Genomic DNA, 14,509 nt, shown 5'->3' with positions numbered 1-14,509 from the left:
ATATATATATATATATATATATATATGTCTTATGTTATATATGTATGTTTTATATCTTATATGTATATGCACGTCTTATATGCTATAAACACACGTGTTATATTTATGCATGTTGTACATGTATGCCTTATGTGTTATATATGGATGTCTTATATGTTGTTGTAAGTTCTAACATATGTCCATATACATACGTACGTATATATTTCTGTATACTACTTGTAAGCTTTGTTTTCTGATGCAACCACTGAGTATCATGAAGTATCATGAAGAGAGGTTTCTATGACAAACAAAGCATCAATGAGGGATTCCCAGCGTTGGGGGGGGGGGGTGCAGCTATGTAGCAGGGGTCCCATAAAGGTATGTTTAGTGTTGTGTTTATTATAGGGCCATATGCTAGCTAGCTTGGTAGCTGGGTGGAGTGAATAGTGATGGAGCATTTAGAATAGAATCTCCGGTCTACTTGAAAACCAGACTATTGTCCTTCTGCTGCTGCAGGAACGCCAGGAAGGACCGCACGGCGGAGTTGTGCATGTGGATGTTTTATGCGTGGAGGGCAGGCCGGGTTGCTGCTGCGCCATTAAAGCTAGCTTCCATGGTCCTCCGCGGGGCCCAAACGCTCATCTCATGTTGCTGTGGCTGAGTCAGTTCATGGCGTTATTTGCTTCATTATTCCCCGTTAGCTTGGGTGTCGTTACCGTGCTAACACGGCCTCATTATCGGGCTTCCGTGTTCGGGGGCGCTGCAAAACACGGAAGGAGGATAACAGGAAATGAGAACACCTTGTTGTGTTTGGCTTGTTTCTGGGGCTTTTTGTAGCGTTTCATGTGTAAGTGGACGCCGCCGCACATTTAGTAGAGACACGTCACCTGGGACTCTCAATGCAAATTAGCTTCAAGCTAGCACCGCTCAGACCGGCCCTTGAGCAAGGTGAGGCCCACCTACGGTTCTAGCAGCTGTGGAACAAGCCAGGAGCCTCAGCTCAGGTGGACTATTTCACATTCAAGGAAAAGCGCTTTTTTAATGTCGCCATCATTCCCGTCGCCATCATTCCCAATCCTTACGTGACATGAAGGCTCCAGGAAGGAAGTTCTGCTGAAATACCAAAGTATGACATGTTAGCATCAAGAGAAGAAGAACAATGAAAAGGACCAAGATGTTTCATGGATATCTTAAACAAGCCATCCTTGGCAGACACATTCCATAAATAAAAAGTCACTTTGCCTCCAAAAGCGGCCATCTTATAAATAATTTAGGCTTCAGCGACATACAAAATAAATGAAGGCCCTCGTATATTGAAAGACTTTATAAATGTATTTAGACACTTTCTAAATAGCAGCAAGCCCAGGGGAGATGTTTGAAGATGTTTGGACGGCTCTCGGCTGTCTCCGTGAGTATTCCAGGGACAAGAGAAAGTAAATACTACATAAATATACTTCACAGCAGGTACGCAGTGTAGATCGACGGTCCCGTGAGCGCCACGTTGCCGACCACCAAAGCTGCGCCGAGCGTGTGGTGGCACCTCTTGTGCAGGTCTGCACACGCGTCCGACATGGAGACTTCACCGCCACGTCAATCTCCATCACGAAGTCGCAAATGGAGGCCAAAAAGTGGGCGGGACTCATTCCACTCCATCACATCTGCTCATGCTGGCAAGAAATGAGATTTGTAGAACAGAGCAGCAGAGGAACGATTGGATTCTAATTTGGCAGCGAGTGAGTGCTCGTGCTTGATCCCAATGCCCCCGCCCTCGCCAAGGACAGCGGTTCCTCACGTCGTGGTGAGTCCGATGGATGGACGGATGAACAAAATGGACCTTTTGGGAAAGGAAGTGCTGCCCAAAGAATAAAGCTTGGGAATATGGGAATGAAGTCATAATCAGCAGGGAAAGATTTACAAGACGAAAAAGAGTGAGCAAACAACTTGAGCCAAAAAACATGCTGTTGTGGTGCAGCACACATCAGCCAATCAGAAGCCAGAAGAAAGCCTTTCAGGAAAAGGCCTAACGAGCAGAAAGGAAGGATGGATTTGGCGGAGACCGGGACTGAGCAGAATGTTCCGTCATGAAAGAGAGAGAGGTGGTGCTGTTAGCACTTTGGGATGATTACAAAGCTGGATCTCCACAGCTAATGAGCGCCCACATGAAGAGGTCTCACTCTGGTGTATTATTATAATCAGCCGTGGAATTTCAATTGTTGTTTTTGCCTCATCAAAGGAGACCTGTGCAGCTTCCTCCGCAGGAGGACTGGAGCGGAGGAGTTGTGCTTGTTCTTGCAAAGTGCAGAGGCTGTCATGGCCGCCAGCTGGAGGAGTGCGGCTCCATTTCCCTAAAGTCATTAAACGCAGCAGCGAGGAGGTCAGATTGCATTTCCACAAAACCACAGCGTGAGAAAGTAGGCCAGGTCACAGACGCCACTTCCTGTCACTTACGTCCTGTCCCGCATCACGGATTGCGCTCTCTCCCACTGTATTTCCTGCTCTGCTTTTATTTTGTCACATCTATTTCCTGTTTGGCGCTAAGTGCATTACCTTTCCTCTTGTTAGAGGGAGCTGGCGCACAGCCGCTGTTGCTTAGCAACTTTGTTAGCGTTGAGCTCTGCTGGCTTCCTTTCCGTTCCCGAGACTTTCCACCCAACGTCCTGTCGCTTCTTCCTGCGGCCAAGCTGATTCACGGTAAAACGCCATCGTTGTCCGGCCGATATCGGGGCATCATGACATCGTGTTAACATTCAAAACAGCTCCCATAACTGAGAATTTTCAAGAAACGCTCGGATGAGGCCGTGACGCTAAGGCCTGTGGTCCTTTTCCGAGCTCGCTTGGAAACACGTGAAGACGCTAGCTGGAGAGGATGGCGTGGCGCCGGGTTGATGGCTCAGGCTTCTGAATGGGCGACTAAAAATGTGGCATAGGAAGCAACCATTCAAAGTTGCTATCTAAGTCATTTGCATATTCAAACTTCTTCTCTTTGAGTTTGAACACTTTTGCCGTGTCCAGCGTTCCCTCCATTTGCTTCACTTTTTCCAGTGCCTTTTAAGAACACGTTCTCAGCCTAAAAATGCAGTCTGGCCCTTTAAGAAGAATTGTGTCCTGATTGACGGTAAACGAAGATAAATTAATCAAGTTGGCGACTTCACTGATTTCACTTAACGCAGGCTATTTTGGGAATTCCCTACAATAAACGAGGGAATCTAAAACAGAGTGAGACCTCTGCCAGCCAACGCCACTCGTTCATGTGGAACGCCGTCGTTGGCGTTCCATTGAGCTGGAACAACGGTCATGACACGCCTGGTAGCAAAGGTGTTGTTTTTTGGAGTCTTTTCAGGGGGGATGAAAGGACAGCCTTGTGGGGGGGGGGGGTCACACACCTCCCCCTCTGTTCTTTCAACCGTTGTGATGCATTCAATGGCCTGAGAGCACAATGAATGGGATGTGGAAGAAGAGCTTCCCATTCCTCAAGTCCCAAGCAGCCCCCCCCCCCCGATCGATGAACAAGTTAAACCAGACAGATCACATGACCAGGCTCCGTGACGCTACCTTTCCTGATGAGCAGTGAGAGGTATCACTCGGAAGTGGAACTAATGATGCACACGAAGAAGAAGAAGAAGAAGAAGAAGAAAGCTGGCTGGTTTTGGAGGCTGTGGCACACATAGCCCCCTTTGGCCCCCATTTATGGCCCCCATTTATGGCCCCCATTTATGGCCCCCATTGGCCATAAATACATAGCCATTGTTGGTTGGCCCCTCATTAAGGCCAATCAAGCGGGAGGAAATGTGTTTGAATAACCTGATCAGCCTCTGATCTCTCAGCCTAATGGAAGGAAATGACGTTTGCACGTTCATTTATCAGCCAGGGCTTTATTTTTAGCTGCCGGTTGAGCTGCTTTCCCTCCAAGCCGTCCCGCTTCTCATTGGACGCCGCCCATCAGTAACATCCCATAATAGTAGACGCATGCCAGCTGCTTGCCAGACATGCGGCGGGCATGCGGGATGGCTTTGGAAGGCTTGGGAAGGATGAAGCCTTGCCAAGCCAGCCGTGCGCTTGCACGCTATCGGCCTCCTGGAAGATACCAGATATCAGATACCTGATATCAGATACCAGATATCAGATACCTGATATCAGATACCTGATATCAGATACCAGATATCAGATACCTGATATCAGATACCAGATATCAGATACCTGATATCAGATACCTGATATCAGATACCTGATATCAGATACCTGATATCAGATACCAGATACCAGATATCAGATACCTGATATCAGATACCAGATATCAGATACCAGATATCAGATACCTGATATCAGATACCAGATATCAGATACCAGATATCAGATACCTGATATCAGATACCTGATATCAGATACCAGATATCAGATACCAGATATCAGATACCAGATACCAGATATCAGATACCTGATATCAGATACCAGATATCAGATACCAGATATCAGATACCAGATATCAGATACCTGATATCAGATACCTGATATCAGATACCAGATATCAGATACCAGATATCAGATACCTGATATCAGATACCAGATATCAGATACCTGATATCAGATACCTGATATCAGATACCTGATATCAGATACCTGATATCAGATACCAGATATCAGATACCAGATATCAGATACCTGATATCAGATACCAGATATCAGATACCAGATATCAGATACCTGATATCAGATACCAGATATCAGATACCAGATATCAGATACCTGATATCAGATACCTGATATCAGATACCAGATATCAGATACCAGATATCAGATACCAGATACCAGATACCAGATACCAGATATCAGATACCTGATATCAGATACCAGATATCAGATACCAGATATCAGATACCAGATATCAGATACCTGATATCAGATACCTGATATCAGATACCTGATATCAGATACATCCGTCAGCCATCGATCCTCACATGAACCATGGTGGAGACATGCAGCGCAGTCCGGCAAGTTTGAAGTGCCTTTAAATTATAACCCTAATCCTAATCCTAATCCTAACCCTAACCCTAACCCTAACCCGACGTTCCAAATATTCCCATCGATTTGATGCTAGCACCTCATTGAAAGCACATGCTGATTAAGGCTAATCATTGTCGTGACTGTGAAAGCAACACAAACGTGTCCTTATTTGCCCTGCAACTCCTGCATCTGAACACAAAGTGAACACAAACAAACACACGCCTCATTTGCATAGAAACGCTCTGGAAGAACATCCTCATCTCATGTCACACCTGGAAGACGCTGAAGGACTGCTCACCTTTGGAGGCACCCTGCACCACGGGTATGGGTATAGATAGAGATAGAGATATAGGTATGGGTATGGGTATAGATAGAGATAGAGATATAGGTATGGGTATGGGTATAGATAGAGATAGAGATAGAGGTAGAGATATAGATATAGGTATGGGTATAGATAGAGATAGAGATATAGGTATGGGTATGGGTATAGATAGAGATAGAGATAGAGGTAGAGATATAGGTATGGGTATGGGTATAGATAGAGATAGAGGTAGAGATATAGGTATGGGTATGGGTATAGATAGAGATAGAGATATAGGTATGGGTATAGATAGAGATAGAGATATAGGTATGGGTATAGATAGAGATAGAGATAGAGATAGAGATAGAGATAGAGATAGAGATAGAGGTATGGGTATGGGTATAGATATAGGTATGGGTATGGGTATAGATAGAGATAGAGATAGAGATAGAGATAGAGATAGAGGTATGGGTATGGGTATAGATATAGGTATGGGTATGGGTATAGATAGAGATAGAGATAGAGATAGAGATAGAGATAGAGATAGAGATAAAGATAGAGATAGAGGTATGGGTACGGGTATAGATATAGGTATGGGTATGGGTATAGATATAGGTATCGGTATTATCGGTAGTATCGGTAGTATCGGTAGTATCGGTAGTATCGGTAGTATCGGTATAGGTATGGTTATAGATATCAGTATAGGTATAGATATCAGCATCTGTATCGGTATAGGTATGGATATCAGTATAGGTATGGGTATGGATATCAGTATCAGTATAGGTATAGCTATCAGTATCTGTATCGGTATGGATATCAGTATAGGTATAGATATCAGTATGGGTATAGGTATAGATATCAGTATGGATATCAGTATGGGTATAGGTATAGATATCAGTATGGATATCAGTATGGGTATAGGTATAGATATCAGTATGGATATCAGTATGGGTATAGGTATAGATATCAGTATGGATATCAGTATGGGTATAGGTATAGATATCAGTATAGATATCAGTATGGGTATAGGTATAGATATCAGTATGGATATCAGTATGGGTATAGGTATAGATATCAGTATAGATATCAGTATGGGTATAGGTATAGATATCAGTATGGATATCAGTATGGGTATAGGTATAGATATCAGTATAGATATCAGTATGGGTATAGGTATAGATATCAGTATGGATATCAGTATGGGTATAGGTATAGATATCAGTATGGATATCAGTATGGGTATAGGTATAGATATCAGTATGGATATCAGTATGGGTATAGGTATAGATATCAGTATGGATATCAGTATGGATATCAGTATGGGTATAGGTATAGATATCAGTATGGATATCAGTATGGGTATAGGTATAGATATCAGTATGGATATCAGTATGGGTATAGGTATAGATATCAGTATGGATATCAGTATGGGTATAGGTATAGATATCAGTATGGGTATAGGTATAGATATCAGTATGGATATCAGTATGGGTATAGGTATAGATATCAGTATGGGTATAGGTATAGATATCAGTATGGATATCAGTATGGGTATGGGTATAGATATCAGTATGGATATCAGAATGGGTATGGGTATCAGCACGGCTATGTCTCTGCATGTCCATGTGAAAGATGGGACGTAGGGATGTAGAAAGCAGCGTCCCACACAAACACAAGCAAGGTGACTAGAGACGGTGGTGGTGACAAGACGCGTGTTCCAGCATCACATTCTTCCAGCTGTCTGCTAGCCGTGTTGTCATGGCAACCGGGAGAAACACAACATTCTTTCCTTTTCCTCTTCTTTCCAAGTCCTCCTGACAGTCTTGTGCTTTGGTTGGTGCTGGTCTTTTGCGGAGCTGCTGAAATGCCATTCCACGTGGCTTGATGGCCAAACCCCCCTCCCCCACCTGCTGATGATGGAGTCCCCCCCCCCCCCCCCCCCCCCCCCCAATTGGACGGCAGGTCATTAGCTTTATTTGTCAACAATCATTAGAAAGTGCTGGGTGTACAAATGTGACATTTTCTCTCCTTTTTATTGCTCATTTGTCTTTTCTATGCCCCCCCCCAACCATCCTTACACTGCATCTGTAATTAAGGGGGGGGGGGCTCATTAGGAGTGCAATCACAAGCTTTGCTTCCTTCCTCACCAGCCATCTAAACAGAGAGGACATTTCTGGAGGAATTGTGTGAATGCCGAAGCTGGATGGAAAATATGGAACTGGGACAAAAGTGGGAATTTTTGGAACGTGGACAGTTGGAATCCTACCTGCTGGAACACAAACCGGGCGTTAGCAAAACGCTACAACGCTGAGCTGACCCCAGATGCCCCAGGAAAAAGTCCATGTCCTTCCTCAAAGAAGCAAAGAAGGAGAAGAAGGAGTAGCAGACGTACGACTTTGTCATCTCCGACGTCTCAGGTCCATCTCAGACTAACACAACATTCCAGCACCGACATCACAGCTGTCCTATCTAGTCATACTGCTGCGGGTCCCACCTGGTCCTTGAGCATGTACTAGACTAGAGCTGTCCTATCTAGTCATACTGCTGCGGGTCCCACCTGGTCCTTGAGCACGTACTAGACTAGAGCTGTCCTATCTGGTCATACTGCTGCAGGTCCCACCTGGTCCTTGAACATGTACTAGACTAGAGCTGTCCTATCTGGTCATACTGCTGCGGGTCCCACCTGGTCCTTGAGCATGTACTAGACTAGAGCTGTCCTATCTGGTCATACTGCTGCGGGTCCCACCTGGTCCTTGAGCATGTACTAGACTAGAGCTGTCCTATCTAGTCATACTGCTGTGGGTCCCACCTGGTCCTTGAGCATGCTGTCCTATCTAGTCATACTGCTGTGGGTCCTAGACTGTCTAGGCCGTCTAGGAGGCTGTATGATGTTTCAGCTTTCAAAGACGGGATGCCATTCCTAGGAAAAGCAGCATTTCTAAATGAGGAATTGTATTTCTGGTCACTTGATGGAGCTAATGAAGCGTCCTAAACGAGGGACGACCGTCCTCGCCGCAGATGACCTGACTGGCTGCTGGGGAAGACAGATTGCAGCGTGATGGAACCCTCGGGTCAAATACGGAATAAATGAACAGTAGGATTTCTGATGAAAGAAAGACATATTTCATATATATATATATATATTTCATATTTCATATATTCATGGCAGAACACGGCAGGGAGGCTCTACACCAGCAGACGGGATGACGTTCCCGTTGGAGAAGGAAGGCTTCCTAAACACGTGAAGCCCCCACATGCCCCCTGTGTGTTTGAGCGCATTTCATAAAAAAATATAAAACATATTTCATAAAGAAAGATTGTCTATTGAGCAGCCTGCATGGAGGTGTCACACGGCCTCCTGAAGTCTTCATCCTAAAGCACGGCTTCCATAGTTCCCATCTGGGGTTATTTTATTATATTATATATATATATATGTATGTATATACGTATATACATGTAGTATATATCTATTCCTATATTAGCCAGCTGAGTAGGGATGGGAATTGGTGGCTGGGAGGGAGGGAGGGAGGGAGGGAGGGAGGGAGGGAGGGAGGGAGGGAGGGAATGTATGAACGGATGAAGATGCATGCCAGCCATGAACATCATCTTTGTGACATGGAGGCCTTCTCCTGCATCACCACGCGTCCGTAGTCATCAGATGTTCCTTCAATAACACTTTGGTCTGAACATCCAAAACCAGCCACCATGATGATCTTCATCATGTCCTCACATGGACTCATCAGGCTTTTTCCTTCAACGTCCTGGAGATAGAGACGTGGCCAATAGGCCTTCATGTCTTTTTAAAGATGGAATAATGTCTCGTTATTCCTGCTAACGAGCCAAACTACCAGCTTTTATTCCATCATGGTGACTTGAACATCAGGACGGGAATACACGGCTGGGTTGGCATCGAGGGTGCATTCACACGCCCGCTGTCTGCGTGGTGACCCCAGCCCTGGTGTGCCAGCGATGGGCGCCACGGGGGGGTCATGTCCAGGGGTCCGGCCAGGCCACACGCTGAAGTCCTGCGTGGGAAGGTTTGTGCTCCTGCTCCGTCCTAGAAAGTTGAAAGAGCTTCAACTCATCATGGCCGTCGCCCGGACGAGAACCAATCAGCAAGAGTTTCAGTGATGGACCAATGAGAGGACAGGATGCTAACTGCTACGCTGCACTGGCCCCGTCCGACTTCCCGGAGGGATTTGACCTTTCTGAAAAGTCCTTCCCACAAATGAACTGTCAACTGGGATGTTGGGAATCTACAACTGAGCTCCGATGGATTCCTCCGACGTTAGCGGCAGGATGTTAGCCACCAGGATCTGCTTTTCCAAGGCAGGAGACTCAGACGAGCAGCACACGCTTGCCAGTGCTGATGATGGGAGTTCCGAGCGTCCCTGAATGCACCCCGTGATGGTGAGCTGGAGAATGAGGAAGTGTTAGCAGTTGAAGAGTTGACTTCCTGTACCTGCAAGGGTGGGGGGGGATACGCTAAACAGGAGGGGACTATTTGATCTCGTAGGAGTCGGCTCCTCTAACATGGGTACCTGTTGCCATAGCAACAGGACGAGGGAGGAGCGCTGCGAGGTCGATGCGGTGGCTTGTGGGATATGAAAGGGGTCAGCAGGGGGCTTGCGACCTCAAAGCGACGCCATTACATCTCCGCTAGACCCTCTTTGGCCTCCGAGGCCCCGAGCACTCATGCATTCATTCATAGCTGCTGTGGGTGGGGGGGGGGGGGGGGGGGGGGGGGGGGGGGGGGCACAAGGTTTTATGTGAGATCGGCCGATATTCCCACGTGGAAACGCAACGCTCCTGGCGACAAAGGCTGAGAAGATCATGCTAGGCTAAGCTAGCCACCCACGCTTTGGCCGCTGGTCTCGTGTTTGTAACGGGATTGGGCTGGCAACCCCCCCATCCCCCACCCCAGCCCCCACCCCCCACCAAGGTTCCTTCCTCAGGCTGCGTCTCTAACAGGAAATAGCGTTTTCATTGGACAGTTCTGATTGCGTGAAGACGCCCCCCCCCCCCCAGGCTGGCCTTTCCCGGCCCAGTAGGCGTGTCCCCTTCATTAGCTGCCTCTTTGTACCTGTTTGACTATCTTTAGAAGGCACAGAGGGGGACGGTGTTCCTGTCTCACACCAGGAAGGACAACATTCCAACATTGCCTTTAAGTGTCGGAATGTTGCGTCCGAGGAAGCTTCTACTTCCAAAAGAACTGAAGCACAACCAGAACGTTGATGGGTTCTGGTTTTTGGGGAGGGAGGAATGCAGTGAAAAAGCCCTAACATGCTTTCCTCCAGACCATGCTGACACCAGGCATGTTGGAGTGGGAAGTCTGCCTAGCAACAGGTGGCCAATGGAATGATTGCGTATGGAAAGAATGGTATTGGCTATGTTTTCTACGGAATCATGCCGTCACGGAAAGAGAAAGGGGAATAAGCGTGAGGGGGAAAGTGGACTGGCGTACAGGAGCGGTTGCGCCCCGCCCCGCCCCGCCCCGCCCCCCATGGCAAAGTGAGACTTACTTTTGACAGTAGCGGTCCTGGTACAGTTGTAGAGGATGGCCAGCTCTCCAAAGACCTTCCCGGGGCCCATGGTGCACAGCTTCAGGCTCTCCTTGGTCACCTCCACCTTCCCGTCTGCAGACACGCATGGAGACAAGCAGGCGGGGGCGTCAAGCACGTTGCTACTTTACACTGCACACTTCAGAACCCGCAGCGTGTACTGTGTGTACCGTGTGTACTGTGTGTACCGTGTGTACTGTGTGTGTGTGGGAGCTTGTACTTTGAGGGCACCCAGCCAGAATACTCGTGGCTCAGTGAGCTAGAAAAGGATGATTTTGTGATGTGGGACTTCCAGTGGGGGCTGCCGGCTCCCAGCAAGTGAAAAACCAACGAGAGCGACTCGTCGTGGAAATGTTCCAGCTTTGGAGCTGGCATCAGTGTGTACATGAACACTTGCTAAGTAAGTAAGTAAGTAGGTAGGTAGGTAAGTTAAGTAGGTAAGTAAGTAAGTTAAGTAGGTAAGTAAGTTAAGTAGGTAAGTAAGTAAGTTAAGTAGGTAAGTATGTAAGTAAGTTAAGTAGGTAAGTAAGTAAGGTAAGTAGGTAAGTTAAGTAGGTAAGTATGTAAGTAAGTTAAGTAGGTAAGTAAGTTAAGTAGGTAGGTAAGTAGGTTAAGTAGGTAAGTAGGTAAGTATGTAAGTAAGTTAAGTAGGTAAGTAAGTAAGTTAAGTAGGTAAGTATGTAAGTAAGTTAAGTAGGTAAGTAAGTAAGTTAAGTAGGTAAGTAAGTAAGTTAAGTAGGTAAGTAGGTTAAGTAGGTAAGTAGGTAAGTATGTAAGTAAGTTAAGTAGGTAAGTAAGTAAGTTAAGTAGGTAAGTATGTAAGTAAGTTAAGTGGGTAAGTATGTAAGTAAGTTAAGTAGGTAAGTAAGTAAGTTGAGTAGGTAAGTAAGTAAGTTGAGTAGGTAAGTAAGTAAGTTAAGTAGGTAAGTATGTAAGTAAGTTAAGTAGGTAAGTATGTAAGTAAGTTAAGTAGGTAAGTAAGTAAGTTAAGTAGGTAAGTAAGTAAGTTGAGTAGGTAAGTAAGTAAGTTGAGTAGGTAAGTAAGTAAGTTAAGTAGGTAAGTATGTAAGTAAGTTAAGTAGGTAAGTATGTAAGTAAGTTAAGTAGGTAAGTATGTAAGTAAGTTAAGTAGGTAAGTATGTAAGTAAGTTAAGTAGGTAAGTATGTAAGTAAGTTAAGTAGTATGTAAGTAAGTATGTAAGTAAGCCAGGATGAGTACCCATCAATAAGACACGGTCATCGCACGGCAGATCTCTTATCACCATATCATATCATATCATATCATATCTCTTATCACCAGTTGAACTTCCATCTTCTAGTGCATCTCCTGAGGCCGATGGAGGATTTTAGTCGAGCGAGTGCTGATGAAAATAATATCGTCCAGTAATAATATCGACTGTGGCGCCTCCACCTCGTTAGAAAAACACTTGATCCACACGTTGCCTTCAAGGAGGCTCGTGCAGGAGGAAATGCTTTTCAGGAAACTAAAGCACTCTCCTTCACACCGCCGGGCATTGTCACGGCAACACCATCACACAAACGTCCACAGTGGAAGGTCGTCATGGCGTTTACTGACACAAAACACAACTGCTGTTTCTTTCAAGTCTTTGTACTATACTCTATTGTACTACGCTCTATTCTACTCTATTCTATTCTACTCTATTCTACTATAGTATAGAAAGAATATGTGCTTTAGTATGGAATATGTGCTTTGGTATGGAATATGTGCTTTGGAATGGAATATGTGCTTTAGTATGGAATATGTGCTTTAGTATGGAATATGTGCTTTAGTATGGACTATGTGCTTTGGTATGGAATATGTGCTTTGGTATGGAATATGTGCTTTGGTATGGAATATGTGCTTTGGTATGGAATATGTGCTTTGGTATGGAATATGTGCTTTGGTATGGAATATGTGCTTTGGTATGGAATATGTGCTTTGGTATGGAATATGTGCTTTGGTATGGAATATGTGCTTTGGTATGGAATATGTGCTTTGGTATGGAATATGTGCTTTGGTATGGAATATGTGCTTTGGTATGGAATATGTGCTTTGGTATGGAATATGTGCTTTGGTATGGAATATGTGCTTTAGTATGGAATATGTGCTTTGGTATGGAATATGTGCTTTGGTATGGAATATGTGCTTTGGTATGGAATATGTGCTTTGGTATGGAATATGTGCTTTGGTATGGAATATGTGCCTGAGGATAGTGCGGCATGGTGCAACATTAGCGCTAGAAATCAGCAAATGGCAGCAGAGAAGGTAGCAGCCACACTGGAGGATGAAGGTCTAGCTAGCTGCATGTCCAGCTGTGGATGTGTGGTAAATATGTGAATATCTGCATGCATAATCAATGCCATTAGATCTTTCTCTGTCACAGCACCAATGTTGCTCTTCTGATGCTAAGCGTAATAGCCCCCCCCCCCACCCCCCCGAGGGAGGCAGATTCTGGAGGCCTTCCAGAGATCTGCTCTTCTGACTTTATCTCCCAGCGGTGCTAAAAATAAGCAGCATGAGCAGGGGAGCTCCTCCTGATCCCAATCCTGTCTTTGGTCCTGCAGGAAGTCAGTGAGGTACCACGCATGATGGATGACATGCTCTTCTCCAAACATACAGTATGTTGGATATACAAGTATAGTACGGTATGTTGGATATACAAGTATAGTACAGTATGTTGGATATACAAGTATAGTACGGTATGTTGGATATACAAGTATAGTACAGTATGTTGGATATACAAGTATAGTACGGTATGTTGGATATACAAGTATAGTACAGTATGTTGGATATACAAGTATAGTACGGTATGTTGGATATACAAGTATAGTACGGTATGTTGGATATACAAGTATAGTACGGTATGTTGGATATACAAGTATAGTACGGTATGTTGGATATACAAGTATAGTACGGTATGTTGGATATACAAGTATAGTAGTACGGTATGTTGGATATACAAGTATAGTACGGTATGTTGGATATACAAGTATAGTACAGTATGTTGGATATACAAGTATAGTACAGTATGTTGGATATACAAGTATAGTACGGTATGTTGGATATACAAGTATAGTAGTACGGTATGTTGGATATACAAGTATAGTACAGTATGTTGGATATACAAGTATAGTACAGTATGTTGGATATACAAGTATAGTACGGTATGTTGGATATACAAGTATAGTACGGTATGTTGGATATACAAGTATAGTACGGTATGTTGGATATACAAGTATAGTACAGTATGTTGGATATACAAGTATACGTAGTACGGTATGTTGGATATACAAGTATAGTACAGTATGTTGGATATACAAGTATAGTACAGTATGTTGGATATACAAGTATAGTAGTACAGTATGTTGGATATACAAGTATAGTACAGTATGTTGGATATACAAGTATAGTAGTACAGTATGTTGGATATACAAGTATAGTACAGTATGTTGGATATACAAGTATAGTAGTACAGTATGTTGGATATACAAGTATAGTACAGTATGTTGGATATACAAGTATACGTAGTACGGTATGTTGGATATACAAGTATAGTATATACTGTACATCCAGGCCGCCCCCACGCTGAGAGCTCCTCGGTGAAGGAACATTATCTAGTATGATCTGCTGGTGGACGCTTATGATGACATAACATCATATCTTCCA

General features: G+C 44.6%; 1 protein-coding gene across 2 annotated transcripts in view; it reads right to left on the bottom strand.

The window, feature by feature from the left end:
- The window catches only part of LOC131108124 (cGMP-dependent protein kinase 1), a 56,799-nt gene that overhangs the window by 21,854 nt on the left and 20,436 nt on the right, over positions 1-14,509 (bottom strand). For both annotated transcript variants that reach the window (XM_058058921.1, XM_058058920.1), the window contains exon 3: positions 10,804-10,917. In XM_058058921.1, coding sequence (XP_057914904.1) covers positions 10,804-10,917 — 114 coding nt within the window. The remainder of the gene's footprint in view (positions 1-10,803; positions 10,918-14,509) is intronic.

The sequence above is a fragment of the Doryrhamphus excisus genome, chromosome 20 (assembly GCF_030265055.1).
Source record: "Doryrhamphus excisus isolate RoL2022-K1 chromosome 20, RoL_Dexc_1.0, whole genome shotgun sequence".
In the NCBI taxonomy this organism is placed as follows: Eukaryota; Metazoa; Chordata; class Actinopteri; order Syngnathiformes; family Syngnathidae; genus Doryrhamphus; species Doryrhamphus excisus.
Note: the sequence above shows the minus strand (reverse complement) of the source record. Positions and strands in the feature narration are given on the sequence as shown.